The following is an 18,859-nucleotide window of genomic DNA, read 5'->3' on the forward strand; positions in this document are numbered from 1 at the left end:
TTTTAGAGAACATTCTAACCTCAGAGTACTTATGTCTATTTGGTGACAGCTCTGGCCCCTCCTGAAAGCCTTGCTGTTGGTCAAACTACCACTTGTATTAATATTAATTTCACTCAGTATAATTGGGTACCCTTGCAAAAGCCTTAGAGTAGCTGGCTTTGGAGTGTCTGGTGACAGTGTAACTACCTTATAGTCTGGGCAGAAGGGGGCATAGCTAGTAAATATGTGCCAGCTTTTCACAGGGGTGTGTGCTTGTATGTGTGAAAAGTGTCGGAGTGTCAGTTGTTTGGAGCAGGAACACAAAACACTGGTTTCATAGAGAGGGTGCTGGAGAACTTGGCTTGGACCTTGTCTGAGATCTCAATTCTGTACCTGTGCCAGTGGGGAGTCTTATTGGGGACTTGGAGGGAGATAGACAGAGAAATCCAGACCCCGGACTGACTGCGTTCCCTGGGTGCTCTTAAGGGAAATTGTGGTCGATGCAGAGAGCTGCATCTGGAAATATTGGGTGTATCTACTTTTGTTCCAAGTGAATGACTCTTTTCCAGTGCCAGTGGTGAAGATTCAGGCTCCTTGATTACTGTCCCAGAGTGGGGACGTCAAAAAGTTGGTAAAGAATTTCTGGCACATCAGAAAGAGAAAGGTATGGCACAATCCAAAAACGCAGCTCTTACAACAGTCAAGAAATACTTCACATTTTCTGTAAATGCTACTATTCAATGACCGATGGAATTAAGCAAAAAGAGATGCACTGTAGGAAAGGTCCAACACACTCCAAATCTAGATGTTATAAGAAAGACTTGCTGTATTTTAAAAAGGGACAGTAATTTTGGTGAGACATATTTATATTCTGTCTTAGGCAAGACAGTTAGTTATCTGTAACATTTTCAGACTTGGAAAAAAATTAGGTGACATTTATACTTGCATACAAAAGAAAGGCTAAGAGCAATGCCTGTATGGAACTGTGTTTCAGCACCCCCATGTACAGCTAAAGCTGCACAAGCTGATTTGTTAAAGTCACAGGCAACAGATTCTCCTTCAGTTTTTGGTACCCTTGCTTCAACATACAGGAGTGATTCACTCAAGTGGAAATCTTTCAAATGAATTTTAAAAAATGCAGCATTGCAGGGGGTGTACATTTCCCCCCATTTTCTACGTCACAAGCTTGTGCTTCTCTTCCAAAATGGAAATGCAGTTCCCAATATTTTGGGCCTGACATTTTAATGTAGTCAAACTGTAATTAAATATTATTTTAAAGTCAAACTGGTGGAGGAAAAACAGTAAACCAAGAACACGGACACAATGCTTTTTTTTTCAGATAAAAATACAAGCCTTAGTGCATGAAAAAAATATCACTTCTGGAGTGTACACAAGCTACTTCCCTTGGAAGTCACTCAGTTCCATCTCATCTTTACGGCGCTTCTGTGTGAACAAAGCACTAAAGGGATACAATCTAGCCTTTGCCTGAAAGCGCTGTGCAGCAATTTCAATCTCAAACTCGCCACGGTTGATGAAGTCTGGGGTCACCGGTAGCTTTTCACCAGTCTCTTCACTGATGTTACTCACAAAGCCCAGGCAGACGTGCCGCTCCAGTGTGTAGCTAAATGCACTGCTAGTAGTAAAACCCACATGCTGTCCATTTCGATATATAGGTTCTCCCCACCAGGGCCAAGGGTCCAGATCAGTGTCATGGTTATCCAAAATGAACATAGTAAACCGTTGGCTAATCCCCTTCTGTCGCTGCTGCAGGAGGGCTTCAAGACCAATGAAATCTGTTCCCTATAGGGGGGAAAAGAAAAGAAAAACATAAGGTTAAATGAAAAAAATTCTCAATATCTTTTAAAGACTGATGTAAACATCTGGAACAAACTGGATGTAAAAGGAAATACATACACACAACTTAAGTTTGAGTGTGTGTGGGGGTGTGTATCTGCACACCTAAAGATTTTGCCAAGTGGAATCCGAAGATATATTACAACAAACAGCAAAATGATTAGCCTTTTCTTCTATGGGGCACTCTTCTCCCCATACTTTTCTACAAGTGTTTTTTCAAATCCATACATTAACTGCCTTAACACATTACATCCAAGTGTGCACTTCCGGGTGCATCTGCAGTTACCTCCTACTGACACCTCTAGGCATCAAATATTGCTTGTTCATATTTGCGTCAATAATTCCAAAACCATACTATGTACAAGGTTTTAAAAGACTTAATCTTAAAGCTTACACACTGGCAAACTCAACGACATTAATATTTGACCTCTGTCTAGTGCAGGTAAATGGATATTAACTGTTGTTTTTATGATGTTACTTTATAGAGATATAATTTTCATATTTGTCTATCTCAACAATCAAGGAACACAGACAGACGTCTTTAGCCTCATACGAAAGATGTCAGCTAGATATATAAAATGCTGCTGACAGTGTGTGTGTGTAACTTGAGTGATTGCTGAGATATTGTTGTTTACAAAATATTACAAATGTAATGGTTACTGTGTTTACTGTGACTTATAGAATTTGGTTTAAGTCTTAGAACCTAAAGAATATTACCACTATAAAAACAGTTTGTGTTGAAGAGTTTGACATTTATACCTTTTTTATAAACCCTATGGTTCCAGAGATATGAACATTTGTTTGAAATGTGAGAACATAATTTGATTCTGTCAAAAGGCTTAGGCTCCGATCATTGCTGGAGCCTTCCGGTGTCCTGACAGAGTGCTCTTCAAACTATCTGGAGATATACAGAGCTGAGTATATTTTTCTGGCACTTCAGAGTTGTGTACTGGTAATTATAGTTTGACTGTTTTTATATAATTGCTGGCTGACTTCAGAGTTGTGCACTGTTATTTTTGCTTCACTGTATAGTTTTTCAGATCTCTGCTGAGATATAATGTTGGTTTTCCCATACCCACCCTCCTTATTCCTGTCTTGTTGTTTAAATTTGGAGGCTTTTGCAGTTGCCCGTCCCTACTGTAGATTTGATCTGGGACACTCCCCCCAGTCCCATCTCTTTACCTCATTCCATCTAATAGACTCCTTCTGCACTTGTTTTTAGTAATTTTTAATTTAATGGTATTTTTAAACTGTTTGGTCTAACATTGCTACATACTCAAGTGTGCTAACTTGCACTGCATTTGAATTGTTTTTACTGTTTTAGCTACTTTTCTGTATATATATATATATATATATATATATATATATATATATATATATTATACACACACCTTTCCTTAACAGATTTGCTGCATCCAGGACTGTATGTAAGCTTCTGAGTCCCCTCCAAGCTTTCTGTGTTGGAGGGAAGCCTTCTAGCTCATTAGTGGGAGTGGTAAGCACTAGGTAACCTATCTACCACATAAGGAGTGGTTCTGGCCCATAAATTGTAGCTATTGGCTGTTTGTGCAGTTTTTCCATCTCTCTCAACTTTCTGATTTAAAAGCCCTCATTTGCACTTGTTTCCCCCCTTTCCTGTAACTAGTTTAGTCCAGATACAGATTCTTAGTTTTAGCACTTGTTCAGAACTTGTAAGAACTAAATAACCTACTAATTACTACAGCACTCAACCTTCCTCACTACCTAGAGGAAAACAGTTTTGGTACTTACTTTCCTCACTTGCTTAGAGAAAAACAGCTCTTGTACTCACTTTCCTCACTTAACTAGAGGAAAATAGTTTTTTATTCAGGCATGTCCAAGGGTCAGCTCCCAGTGTTCTCTCCTGTCTATCTGATGAATCTGGGCATCTTGGGGCAATGTAGAAACTGCCTCATGTACACAGACAACCCACTTCTTCTACCACCCACCACTACAACCTGTGAGAGATGCACTTATTTAGCCAAACTGGAGGTAAAACTCTCTCCAATCAAGACTGAACTTGACAGTCAAGAGGAGAAGGTAAACACTTGCACCACAACACAGTCATCACACAGTCTCACTAAATCTACACCACCAAAATCCACACATAGAAACGCAAAAACATTCGCGGAGGCTTTCAATAATAATCTGCCCAAGCAACAGAGACCTCCAAAGCAGAAATGCAAGCAACCTCCACCCCCTCCCAACACAACCCAAATGACACATAGCCTGCAGACTCAGTGTGCCACTCAACCACAGCCAACAAGGCAAAACAACGTACCCAACACACTAGTCATAGGTGACTCTACAGTCAGGCACACTGATGTCCCACTCACAAGGCTAAACAAGGAGAAGGTTACTGTCAGCTGCCTGTCGGGTGCCACGATCCGCCACATAACCCAGACACTTAGGTCACTCCACAACAAGTACAAATATGATTCTGTCATTGTCCATGTTGGTGTGAACGACCTGAGACGTACCTCCCTGGACTACATGAAAAGAGAAATGGAAGAGCTCTCCGATCTTGTAGCCCAGGCAGGTATGACCCTAGCCCTGAGTAGCACTCTGCCATCACCCAGAATGACGCCGCAGTACAAGGACAAAATGATTGACTTCAACAATTGGCTAAGCTTCTGGTGCCATTCTAAAGGGATCCAGTATCTGTCTGCCTGGGATGACATGGTCGACAGACTACGATGCTTTGCCAGAGATGGCCCGTCATCCCTGGGATTCCGGATACTGGCTAAGGTTCTTGCCGCCCCTACAGTGCCTTTTTTAGGCAAGGTTCAAATGACAAATTCACCACCGTAACAGGAACAGGCAAGCAAAAACTGAGGGTGATGCTACTCAATGCTAGAAGTCTAAATCTCAAAATGCACTCACTCAAGGCACTCCTTAAAATGGAGAACATCAATATCTGTGCAGTGACTGAGACCTGGTTCAAGGCTCCAGAGAGCACACCTGCACTACCAGGCTATAACTCATACCACACTTTTCGGCCATGTAACCTGGACCGGAACACCAAAGGCGGAGGTGTGTCCATATTCATTTAGGATATCCACACCTCCCGGCTAGTTGCTCAGCATAATGCAGCCGAGGTTATCCAAGTGCAACTAACTCTGGGCAAAACTGCAATCCAAATTGTAGCTTGCTACAGATCACCCACCATTCCCCAGGATTCCCACTCCTCTTTTCTTGATGTACTGGAAAATATTAGGGTTCAACCAAACACCCTAATAATGGGTGATTTCAACTACCCCACCATTAGATGGGAAAGCTACTCATGTACCAACTCCTTCGCTCAACGCTTTCTGCAATTCATAAACACCAATGCCCTGGATCAACCTATCCATACCCCCACCAGGGGCAACAATATCCTAGATCTAGTCATTACCAGCATAAGTGACCTGTGTTCCACACCTGAAGTCAACGCCTCATTGGTCCAATCCGACCATAAGCTAATTACCCTAGATATCCACATCCTGCGCCCACCCCCCCATTAAGGAAACCATGGTAAAAAATTTCTCCAAAGCCAACCTCATGCTTCTTAAGACAGAAGTGGTGAACTTCATGACACCCATGCAGATGGACAATACAGTTATGACTACTGAATCCTACACAATTGCACTTTATAAACACTTACATGAGTGCATGGATCATGCTATCCCAAACAGAACCAAGACGCTATCCTCCAAAAAAAGGAAGCCAATCTGGTGGTCCCCTGCCATAAACAAACTGTACAACAGATGGAAGAAACTGTTGCAAAAGAGAGTAAAATCCCATGAGTGGAGGAGCTCCCTGGTCAGCCTCAGTAAGAAGCTGCGATCCCTGATAAAATCCTCCAAAGCTAGTTACGAAAACAAAATCACCACTGATTCTAAAGACAACCACAAAGTATTCTATAGCTGTGTCAAGAATCTCAATGGCAACACTCAGATCTGCTTTGAGTTACAGCACAATGGTACTAAATATACAGACCCAACTGATATTGCCAACATCTTGGCAGATAGGACCAGTGCTAACTTTACCCTCCTCTCATCCCCTAAAGAGCCCATCTCTATACCAGAAGAATGCAAAGTTCCTGTAACCACAGCTGCACAGGTAAAAACCACACTCTCCAAAGCCAAGAACACAGCATCCATGGGACCAGTCAACATCCAGGCTGCGTTCTACATGAACTACAGAACAAACTGGCACCCCACCTAAGTACCATGTTCAATCATAGCCTCACCTCAGGCTTTGTGCCTGCTGAATAGCACACAGCGATGGTTATCCCACTCCACAAGGGGGGAGCCACCAAGGACCCTGGGAACTACTGCCCCATTAGCCTGATGAGCCTGGTCTGCAAGGCCATGGAATGTATCATCATGGAATTTATAAACAAAGACAGTGGTAATCTCCAAACTCTGGACCCCACCCAGTTCGGGTTTGTAAAAGGCAGAACATGTCTCCTAAACCTGACAGACTTCTTTGAAGCAGTCACCAAAGCATTAGACAAGGGTAAGGTGGTTCACACACCCTATCTAGATCTTACCAAGGCTTTCGACACCATCCCCCATTCTTTAATTATACATAAACTCACTAAACTACATATAAATCCCTATGTCACAAGATGGGCTGCCAACTGGCTCACTGACAGAACCCACACTGTGAAAGTAGCAGACTCCAAATCTGACTTCAGACCAGTGTTAAGTGGAGTACCACAGAGTTCAGTCCTGGGTCCTCCCTGTTTGGTATCGACTTCTCTGAAGTACACGCTAACACAGAAGGTCTTTGGCTAACGAAGTTTGCAGATGACTGCAAAGGAGGAGCCATAATCGAAACTCCTAATGATGTGGACATCCTACAAAAGGGTCTCACTGAGACAGATGCCTGGTGTCAAAGCCATGGCCTCAAGCTCAATGCCAAAAAGTGCATCGTCATCCCCTTTGCTAAAAACTCTGTACCCATGAACTACAACATAGGCGGTAGTATACTTAACACCGAAAGTGTGATAAGAGACCTTGGGACACAGGTGGACAAGTAGTCTCTCCTTTGAAAATCACATCGCCACAGTAGTCAGGAAATCCTTCTACGTGGCACACCTCATCAGAAAAGGTTTCTCATCCAGAAAAAAAGAGGTCATTGTTCCCCTCTACTCATCACTCATTAGCCCCATTATAGAGTACAACGCCCCTTTTGGTATGTACCTCACAAGACATCTACAACAACTGGAAAGGCCGCAAAAATACCTCACAAAGAGGATTACCGGCCACAAACAGATGCCCTAAGCAGACCATCTCACAAACTCCAGCTTTACTCTGTCTCATATCACCTTCTCAGAGGTGATCTCTGTCTAACATACAAAGCTATGTCAAACCCTGAGCTGTTGGACATGCTCCACTTAAAGAAATCCCAATTCCTCCAAGCTACGCGCTCTAGGGACCTAAACCTTGTCACCACAAAAAACAGAAAATGCCGGAGGGATAGATTCCTGTCCCAGAGACTTCCCATACTCTGGAATAAACTACCTATCTATATCAAACAAAGCTCCTTATTAGCACTCTTCAAGAAAAATCTTGATGATTGGATAGGAAATAGGAAATTCACCCTGGGGATCACCTCTGTGGCTCTGCTTGACAGAGGCACAGGAAAATAATTTTTTTGGGTGGCAAAAGCCATGGTACCTTTTTGGCTGGGCTTGTATAGGCCCCAGGGCCGACAGCCTAGTACCTACCTAAGAACTTACAGTCCAAACTTCCTGAGCGCCATTGGAGTGAATGAGTTAATTCCAATAAATTACTCCAGAGTTTCTCCACAATGAAGTGAAATGTTCAAGCATTTTTTTTGTCTTAATATACAAAGAGATCAAGTAACATTTGCAGAAAGGTACTGTTTAGGTACTCTGTCATACAACAAAGCAAGGATTCCAATACAGCCCACATTCTCCAATGGCCTAGCCATCAAATACAGGATGGAATGTCATAAGCAATTCTGCTGCTTCCTGGAGAAGAACATCTCCATCAACCAATACCTCACAACACTACTGTCGTCCCAGTCTCTACAACACTACCTACATAGGCTGTCTTTCTTTTAAATTCTTTCCACTGAATCCAAAATCTCAACACTTCTCTTAACCACACTAAACTCCTACCAAAACTTCGAAAACTTCTCCTACACATTAATATTCAATTACAACTCTCTGGTGACATTCACTCCAACTCAGGACCCAATGTAGTATATCAGAACAACTGCAACCCTATTCCTTTACCACTCTTTAGTAAATTATTAACCGATCACAATAACTCCAACCTGCTACTTCTTAACATTAGTGTTAGGAGTATAATAAATAAGGTCCACCAACTATATGCCAATCTTTAAACACAACCACAAAATCCCACCACAGTAGAACAAACGACCAGCCAGTATCCAGAAAAGGTTTTATTATATTTTCTCTAATGTCTCGGCTTCACAGCCTTCAAGGAGTGGCTTTATTATATTTTCTCTAATGTCTCAGCTTACACCCTTCAAGGAGATACTCCTTGAAGGCTGTGAAGCCGAAATGTTAGACAAAATATAATAAAAACCTTTTCTGGATACTGGCTGGTCGTTTGTTCTGCCAATCTCTCACTGTACTTTCTTGATACTGTGGTACTGACTGAAATCTGTTTTTAAACAAATCAACAGTAACAATGAGATTCTTCTTCCTGGATACAATACCCTATGCAAAGACAGACTAGCCACAAAGGAGGCGGGGTAGCAATTCTTTTTAAAAAAAACAACCTGAAAGTAAAGACTCTAGATCTGTACATTCCCAGCTTCAATAATGCAGAATTATTATTCTCCAAACTAGAAATTAACTCCAAAAGAGCCATTATCATAAATGGATGCTACATCCCTCCAGGAAACTATAACTACTCTGGAAAACATACTGCAGTGGACCTGCAAATCAATACCACATGAAACTATCATCATGGGTGATTTCAATATTGATTGGGTGACATGCTCCTCTCAAAACCCCACAAATTTTCTAAACCTTTACAACTTTCTCAAATTATTCATTCCCCCACAAGAATAGATAAGGCAACCAAATAGGAACAGACCCTTGACTGGATACTAATAAACAGACCTACCCTCTCCTTTCAGTCTGGTTGCCTCCCTGGTAGCCTGAGTGACCATCAACCAACCTTTCAACTTAGGCATAGGTTTCATCATAAACAATCAGCTTACTATCTAATAAGAAGCAAGAACATTTTACCACCACTAATTTCTTATCAGCATTATAAACCTGTAACTGGATACCTCTAAAGCTTCTTCCCCTAGAAGAAGCAGTTCAGTTTCTTTAACACTAGTTTTTTTTTGATATCTTGAACATAAATGCACCTCACAGAGCCATTAAAACCAAATCTAAGCCTGCTCCTTGGCTAAGTAAAGAAACTAGGTCACTACTAATCACTAGAGACAAAGCCTGGAAATAGTGGCATTCTACCAGGTCACAAGTATCAAAACGGTCATACACTGAGCTCCAGAATAAAGCAAAAATCAGTAAAACAAGATAAAATTAATTACTACCAGAATTTTGTGGGAAGAAATTTCCAGGGAATTTTTATGGCTAGGCTTGCATAGGCCTTAGGGCAGATAGCCTAGTACCAACCTATGAACCTATATTGGATGGGAGATAGGAAATTCACCCCAGGGATCATGTCAGTCACCCTGCTAGACAGGGGCCCAGAGAAGTAAATATTGTGGGAAGAAAGTTCCAGGGAATTGTTATGGCTAGGCTTGCATAGGCCTTAGGGCTGATAGCCTAGTACCAACCTATGACCTAATATACAAATGAAGCACCAAAAAAAACTTTCAAAAGTCCTGGGCAGCCATTAACAATATTCTCCTTCCAGGAAAAGCCACCATACCCTCCCCATCACCCAATAACACCATTGAAAACACAGCTACCCAATTCAGCAAGTATTTCACTGAAACCATACTTACCTTATGTATTCTTCAAAACTCACCACCTACCATAGCACCACCCAACTCAACCATTAACAACTCCTCCTTCACATTCCAACCAATTTCCATCAACAGCATAAAAGAATTGCTTAAAAAAACTAAAACCCACAACCCTAGCCGCAGACAGACTTCCAGGAGAATTTCTGCACATTACTGCCAATGTAATAGCCCACCCTGTAGCCATCCTTATCAATAGATCTATGTCTGAGAATAAAGCCCCAGAGATCTCGAGCATCTCCCACATAATACCCCTATACAAAGGTGGTAACTCCATAGAATTGACTAATTATCATCCAATAGCCATACTATCCTCTCTATCCAAAATCCTAGAAAGATGCATGCATAAATAAATTATGTCTCACTTACATACACATATCTAACATCCAGCATGGCTTTTGACCCTCCATAGCACTACTACTGCATTAATGGCCTTCACTAATACAGTACACCACCACAGAAACAGTTGGAAAGTTGTATCTGCTATCTTTCTTGACCTTTCCATGGCCTTTGACATGGTCACACATGGTAGACTTATCCAAGTTCTTTCTGAGTTTAATATCAGTCAATCCTCTAGCTCTTGGTCCCAAATCTATTTATCAGGTCTCCAGCAGGCCATTCAATAGCAGAACAACCTCTCCCCTCTTCTTCCAGTTGCAACAGGAGTTCCCCAAGGTTTAATTCTAGGGTCCCTACTCTTTTCACTTTTTACTAACACTCTACATACTTCCTCTCTTCATGCTTCTGTTATCCAATATGCAGATGTCTCAACCATAATCTGTTCTGCCTCCTCCCTGCAAGAGCTAACACTCTACATACTTCCTCTCTTCATGCTTCTGTTATCCAATATGCAGATGTCTCAGCCATAATCTGTTCTGCCTCCTCCCTGCAAGAGCTCCATTCAATCACACAAGATTCCTTCCTCTCGGTTGAAGAATGTCTCACAAACTCCATGCTAATTCTAAACCCAAACAAAACAACACTTCTTCTGTTTAACCCGACTAGATCCACTGCATCACACCTCTCCTCCTTCAATATTATGTCCAAGAACAATACCACAATTTCCCCTGCAACTCAAACTAAACTTCTAGGTGTTGAAATTAACTGTAATATGAAATTTGACATCCAAATCTCACAGACAATAAAGAAAGTGCATAAAAATTGTGTGTTCTTTACAGAAATAAACAATTCCTTACTAAACAGGTTAAATCCACTATTGCATGCACCCGCCTCATATCTACACTCCTCTATGCCTCCCCAATACTCACAAACTTGAGAAAGACAAACTGCCAAACTTGATTCTTGCTACAATAAAATAGCCAGGTTTGCCACAGACTCTCCTTTCAGGTCACATCATTGTTCATCTCTTAAACAACTTAATAGGCTTGAACATCCCCAACTCCTTCTCCAGAACCAACTAATATTTGCCCACAAAATCCTTCAACAACCTGACAAAACTCCTGCCCTTCAAAATTTAATGCTTCCACGCACAAACAATAGACCACTCCACTCAACTAATAGATTACTACTGCAGGTAACAAAGGCCAACAACACAACTGGTGTTTCCCTCTTCTCCAACTACATATCAAAAAAAGGAACTCTGCCACATAATATAGTATGTCCAAAATAAGAAGCCAAGAAGAATATAATAACCCACGGCTCACAGGACCCAGATTCAACCAATATAATGTAAGGCAAAATAAAACCCAAAATAGGTTTAAAATAACTAGTTTATTCCACAAAAACAACGTGAACTTCACGTTTTTGTGGAATAAACTAGTTATTTTAAACCTATCTTTGGTTTTATATTGCCTTACATAATATAGTATCCCAGTCTTCCTTAAACTTTAAACAAATGCTAAAACCTAATCTGGCAGATACATGAGTATGCTCTTGCACTACCCTTGGTTAATTCTCTCTATTTCTGGAGTTATCTAGCCACTTGCATCAACTAAACTATGTATTAACCTCACAATCCTGAGACTCCCAATTTCTCAACTCCTTGTTCACTCACAATGCTACATATTAACAAAACTAAGAATTCATAATGTATAATGTTTATCAATCCTAGATTTAGTATGCAAACTACAACAGGTCTTGTATAATATCCCTTACAGATAAGTCTGTGTATTGTGTTTCCTACCTAAAACCTATGCTGTGGGTCATCCCTACTACAAATCATATAACTTTTAAATGGCAACTTCTGTATAAAGTGTAACCTGTACATTTCATCAAATGGATCTGTGGTTCACACTTTTTGTATAACTGTTCTGTACCTTGCATGTTGATATTTGTACATATTACTTTTATGAACAGTACTTTGAATCTTATTTGTATCTTTTATTTTCTATCTCGTACTGAGGGGCTTTTCTCCCTGGGCCTCCAATGAAAAAGGACCCGTGTCCATCAGTACTTTCCCGGTTACTAAATGTAAAATAAATAAAATAATAATAAAAGAAAAACGAATTAACCACAGCAGAATACTGTGTGGAGAAACATAACCGTAACAATGATATACAGTAAAAAAATTATAACTAGTTCTTAACTTTCAAACTAAATACAGTATGTTCTATCCTTACACACAACTGTGATACCTTCTTCAAGAAGAGTCACTAACAGTATATTCTAATATCTGGGTAGATTCTAAACCCTGCTATAACTACAGGAGGAGAACAGTTATAGGCTTGACACAAGATCTAATCAGTGCCACAATGTCTCTTACCTGTGGCCTGCATGTGTTTTGTGAAGATTTGAACAGCCACAGCAGACAGTGTGGCAGTTTCTAAAATGCCTTGTGCAGAATCCCTTCTGAAATATGGAGCTGTGGCCTTATTAAAAGTGCATTCTGATACTGCCTTACAAAGTTTTATTACAGATGTCATACCAAAAGGCAATACAGTGGGCCATCTATTTAGACACTGTCTGCTTACTGATTGGAAGGCCTACTCTTTTTTCATAAACGAGCAGACAGCTGATGAGTTTTTCTGAGTTCATTAAGTCTTCTTATAATGGATCCAAGCTGCCTGTGTAGAGAGCAAATGCTGTTCTCTACCTTTCCATTTGTATGGATAAAAGATTGGCAAACAAATGAAATGAAGAGCAACTGCTTTGATGACTTTTAGCATTAGATAATGCTTAGCCTTCAGTGGCAACTTTTGAATAAGTAACAAAAAGGCAGTAAGATGATTTATGCATTAAAGGCTAGTGCTCTGAAATTCTGTCAGAAATAACTACAAAAGAAAAAAAACAGTTTGCACAACAGATTTTAACTATGCTGTACTACAAGTCCAAATGGAAGTTGGTTTCTTTAATGGAAAAGTTCAAATTCCAAGGTGGAGATATGTTTCATTGGTTTCAAGTAAATACCCAAAATACTTGCTGAGCACAAAAAGAGAGAGAGAGAGCAGAGCGCATTGCCAGTAACATTGTCCAGCAATCGCTATCATCATGACCAGGCTTGCTAAGCAAGTAATCCAATCTATATTACATTAAGTAGTGATCTTTACTGTCAGGTTCAGGCTTGCAAGCAAGGAATTCACACTGCAAACCGGTAATGGAGTTTCCACACAAATACAATGTGACAACACAGTACATGCTACCACTACAAATAATGTCTGCCAATATAAAATCACAACCAAATGAATGCATGATTCTCAATACCATTTTCAATTGTAAAACAAAAACAATCTTGTAATTGAAAATTCCTTCTAGCATCATTAAACAGCATACCCATACTTTTCAGTGTGATAAAAAATTAATTTATGTACTCAACATAATGTTCCATCTGAGTTGTTGACTCTCATTTGTCTTCAACCGGAGGGACCCGGATTCGGCCATGGATCCAACTCGGCATGATACTTCAGCTTTCAATCCATACTCCAAGCTCCTCCCCTACCCATAATGCCCCTGTCTGCCTCCTCCCCTCAGATCGAGCTTGTTGCAACAAACAGCAGCATCCCAATGTAAAAGAATATGATCATAACAAACTGGCATAACCAAAAAAGGACTAACAAGGGAAAAATAAGCCAAAGTTTGTGGAGCTAAGACTTTTCCATCTGGTCCATTACGCATCCCACATAAGGCAGGGGGAAGGAGGGAGGGATGGTTGAAGACAAATGAGAATCAACAACTCAGATGGAACATTATGGTGAGTACATAACTTCTTTATCTGATGTTGTTCTCATTTGCTCTTCAACCTGAGGGACAGAGTCCTTAGTTACCAATAAACCCTGGGAGGTCCTCATGGAAGGATGTTCCAGAGCACAGCTGAGCCAAATGCTGCCCTGTCCCTGGAAAGAAAATCCAATTTATAATGGGAGATAAATGTATGTGGAGATGCCCAGGTAGCTGCAGAGCAGATATCATCTAAGGAGGCCCTGGACCAAAAAACGGCAGAAGTCGCAACAGACCTGGTGGAATGCATTTGGACATGCCCTGGAGGAGATGACCTTTTAGGTCGATAGGCCAAGGAGATGCATGCAGAAATACATCGAACAATAGTAATTTTAGAAACTGGCTTATCAAGGAAAGGTTGAGAAAATGATACAAAGAGTTGACTAGACTTACAAACAGATTTTATCCTATGCAAATAAAAGTGCAGTTGACTGTGAACATCGAGCAAGTGCAACTTGTACTCTTTCTTATTCTGGAAATTTGAAAAGAAAACTGGTAAATTAATAACCTGGTTAATATTAGACTCTGATGCCACCTTCGGTAGAAAAGATGGATTAATCCACAGTGACACCCTATCTTTACAGAATACCATATAAGGGGGGCTTGATAGATAAGACTTGGATCTCAGAGTTCCTCTTGGCTGAGGTAATCACAACTAAAAAAGCCAACTTCCATGACAGAAACTGCAAGTAAACTGTGGCTGCTGATTTGAAAGAAGGAGAAAATAGGGCCTGCAAAACCAAGGGGGTGTTGGGTCATTAACTGGAGGCCTGAGGAGGAAGGTACCTTTTAAAAGGCCTTACAAAGCTTGGAAGAAGCCAAAGAAGTAGAATTCACACCTATGTGAAAGTTAGAAATTGCTGCCAATTGCACATTAACTGCAGAGAAGCAAATGCCATGATTAAAAATATCCACCAAAAACTCCAAAATGTCCCAAACTGGTGCAGTGAAAGGATCCAGGTCGTGCTGAAAGGCCCAGATTGAGAAACGCTTCCATTTACTTGACTAAACCTTCCCTGTAGAAGATTTGTGAGATGCTACCAGCATCTTCTTAACAGGAGAAGACAGCCCGGGAGTCCTCATTACCATGGGAACTGGAACAGTCAAGCCATGAGCTTCAGGCTAAGTCTGAGCAACGGATCTCGGAGGGATGTGTGATCAGATCTGGAACCAGATCTAGTGTCCAAGGTGGACACACTGCATGAGACCACAGAGAGGGGAACCAAACTTGGCAAGGCCAGAACGGGACAATGAGGATTCATAGGTTCATAGGTTAGTACTAGGCTAACTGCCCTTATGAGCCATTGTAAGCCTAGCCAATTATCCCTTGTGAGACTCAAACCCTGCACCTTCTGTTTTCAAGAAAAACACCTTAACCATTAGGCCACCCTCCCAACCCTTACCAAGGATCACCGAGCTTTCTGAATGAACTTGGATATTAGAGGAAGTGGAGGGTAAGCCTTCAGTAGACCGGAGGGCCAGAGGGCCAAGCATGAACTAGAGCGTCTCTGGGAGGCTCCCCCATAGGGGGGGCTTCAGAGCGAAATACTCCTTGCACTTCGCATTGAAGGAGAGGCGAAGAGATCGCAGCAAGGCTGACCCCACTTTAGAAAGATTTGTTCTGCTACTGAAGGATTCACAGACCACTCGTAAAGCATCAGAATAGACCTGCTGAGCCTGTTCACTAGAATGTTGAACCACCTCAGAATGTGCATTGAAACCAGAAAATGGCTGGCGGAGATCGCCCACTCCCAAAATTTCATGGCTTTGCGACAAAGGTGATAAGATCTGGTTCCCCCTGTTTGTTGATGTACCACACTACTGACATACTGTCCGTCTGTATGGCAATAGTCCCAGGAGGGAGAAAGGCATGTAGCGCTTGCAATGCCAGAAGCACTGCCCTTATCTCTAGGACACTGATATACAGATTGGTCTCCAGAGAAGAGTCCTTCCCATGCAATATCCCCCCCCCCCACATGAGTAGGGAGGCATCCATGGTCATCGTGGTCATGGGGAGGGAAGAATAAACTGATAACCCTGAAGGAGGTATGGGAATAAAAGCCACCAAAGAAGGAAGTCCTTGCAAGCATGTGACAATTGGACAGGATGAGACAAGGGAAGGTCTAGCAAGAACCACTGAACGGCTAATGTCCACTGAAGAACATTTATATGATGCCGTGCTGTCTGAAAGAAAGTGATTGTGGCTGCCATGGATCCCAACACCTGAAGAACTGACTGACATCAGTGACATCAGATGTAACTCACATGATGTCGGAGTGATGGTAGTCTGTCCGGAGGCAGAAGCACCTTGCCCTGGGTAGTGTCTATTTGGGCTCCTATAAAGTTGTGAACCTGCACTGGTGCCAGCTGAGATTTTGAGGTTTATTGTTAGGCCCAGGTATTGGGCGGTTTGGAGAAGATCATCCCTGGCTTGAGTTAGTCAATTGCTGGAGGGAGCGGAAAGGAGCCAGCCGTCCAGGTACAGAAAGACCTGAAACTCCTGCAGCTGTAGGTGAGCTGCCACTACCGCCATCACTTTGGTGAAAACCCAGGGGTGGTGGTGAGCCCAAAGGGGAGTGCTCTGAACTGAAAATGACTGGATCCCAGCCAAAAGTGGAGGAACCTCCGAGATCGCCTGTTCACCTTGATATGATAGTACTCATCTTGGAGGTCCACCGAGCACATCCAGTCATTTATCTGCGGGAAGGGCAGAATGGACTGAAGGATGACCATCTGGAATTTCATCCTGGCAACAGACAGGTAAAGGTTAAAAGATCCAGAATGGGTCTTAAGCCCTCCCATTTTCTTTGGCACCAAAAAGATCCTGGAATAAATGCCTAATACAGATTGGGCTGGATGACTCCTTTTTTGAGCAGATTGGAAAATTCTACAGCTGCCTACTCTTTTTGCACGGATGGAACTCTGAGAGGTGTTTCAGAGGGATTGGGAGCTGATGAAAGGGGGATTGAGTATCCTCTGGATATTATCTGCACAACCCAACGATAGTTTATTGACTTCCAGGCTGTTGGGTGCAGAGATAGGCATCCCCTGACTGCCTCCAGAGATGAGCAGTCAGGCAACCCTTCAGGACTGCAGGGAGTGTCTGTCCAGGAATGGATTTCAAGACCCCTGGTTCCTTGGGCCCCATCTTCCCCGGGGGGCGGCATCTGTCGTATCCCCCTCTGCCTCTGGGGGAAGGCAAATTCTGAGCATTGTGGGAAGAATCTTGAGATTTCCAGACCCATATCTTCTTCATCCCACTCTGATTCCTAGAGCAGGATCGTTGTGGGGTAGAGAAGCAGATCTCGATGGCAGACAAATTCTTCCCATCCTTCTCGCTCTGGACTAAGGTGTCACGAACAGTCTTACCAAAAAAAGTGGAACCGTTATAGGGAGCATTTATGAATGATGCCTCGAAGGGCTCCAAGAAAGCATAAAGCCTGAGCCAGGTGTGATGCCTGATGGCTACGCCTGTCCCAGCGGCCCTAGAGACAACTTCCGTAGCATGTGATAGGAGCCTCATGGAAGTATTCCATATCGAGGTAAGGGGAGCCATATGGGAGGAGAACACCTTTTTCTCCCCTGCCAACATGGACCCTGGGGCAGACTCAGCAACCTCTTTGACCAGGTCCCACTGCAGTTTGATAACGTGCGCCAAGTAGTTCAGTGCATGTAGGGCAAACGTAGCTGAAGCATAAGCCCGCTTCCCGAAACGGTCCATAGCCTGAGACTTCCAGTCTGGAGGATGGACCGTAGAGCTCTCCACAGCGAGCTCTTTCTTGGTGGCTGCCGCTATCACCATGGCATCGACTAGGGATCCCTTTGACCAATGCTGCCTATCCGAGGGAGTGCCGAGTACTTTGTCCAGGCGCTTCGAGATAGACTCAACTGTATCCGGTTCCTTTCATGCCCTAGTTGAAATTATTTCCACAAGGGCATCAGCTGGAGGGGACACCCAGGAGGCAGAGGGTCCTGTGCCAAATGCCTCCAGGAATACCGACTCATCCAGGTTGGGCTTTTAGGTAGACCACCCACCACGCTGACGCAGGATTTCCATTATGTCTCCAAATGAGATCCTCCTGGGGTGATTGGGGAGAACTCTCCCTTCCCTCCAAGTCGGTATTTTCTGTGAGGGACTCAGGCAGGAACTCAAGTGCCTCCTTTTTCATGTGTGTTTCCGAGGGGGCTTCTCGGGGAAATTCCGTGGAGGACTTGGAAACTTCGCAGAGTTCCCGGGGTGGGGGGGGGGGCCTCCTGGGGCGAAGTGGCAACAGGCTATCCCTGTGGGAGCAGGATGGCAGACTCAGGCCCAAAGAAAGAGTGATCCAGGACGGACTCAGAGGATGACAGTGTCAAGGGTCTTGAAGGAGCCAAGAGAACCCTCCACCAAATCGAAGGCAGAAGGCAAACAAAGCCCCAAAGGAGGAATGGCCAGGACCAGATCTGACGCCCCCTGAGCCAATGGGGGAGCCAGAGCCGAACCTCCTGGCATCAAAACTCCGAGAGGAATGGCCAACTGTGAAAACCTCAAAGGTGACGCCACCCCCCGGATTCGATGCAGAGGGTATGGCTCCGAGAGTTGGTAGACTCTGAAAGCTTCAGAACCAAACCACTCAGGACAACTGTCAGTGTTAAGGTACTTAGAACCAGCAGTGCTGACCCCTTGCACCAGGAAACCTTGACCCCGATGACTCCAAATTCAGAGGTCAGATCAAAAATGTAAGATGCCACTGACCTGGGCCTGGAGTGGCACTGAAGGGAAAGCAGAGAAGGGGGGAATGAGCCAGAGAAGACTCCGGCAAAAAGGGAGGTGACTGGAGCCAAGGAGAGCCCTGGGTTGGATCTGGCC

The 18,859-nt window shown here is 42.9% G+C and overlaps 1 protein-coding gene across 1 annotated transcript in view; it reads right to left on the minus strand.

Annotated features, from left to right (window-relative positions):
• Nucleotides 1-481: 481 nt before the first annotated feature.
• Nucleotides 482-18,859, minus strand: part of PDPR (pyruvate dehydrogenase phosphatase regulatory subunit) — a 908,636-nt gene continuing 890,258 nt past the window's right edge. Inside the window, exon 18 of the mRNA XM_044081332.1 lies at nucleotides 482-1,779. Within this exon, the coding sequence (XP_043937267.1) occupies nucleotides 1,375-1,779 (405 nt within the window). The 3' untranslated portion in view covers nucleotides 482-1,374. The remainder of the gene's footprint in view (nucleotides 1,780-18,859) is intronic.

This window comes from Protopterus annectens, chromosome 8.part0 (genome assembly GCF_019279795.1).
Source record: "Protopterus annectens isolate FY-2018-M chromosome 8.part0, PAN1.0, whole genome shotgun sequence".
NCBI lineage: Eukaryota > Metazoa > Chordata > Ceratodontiformes > Protopteridae > Protopterus > Protopterus annectens.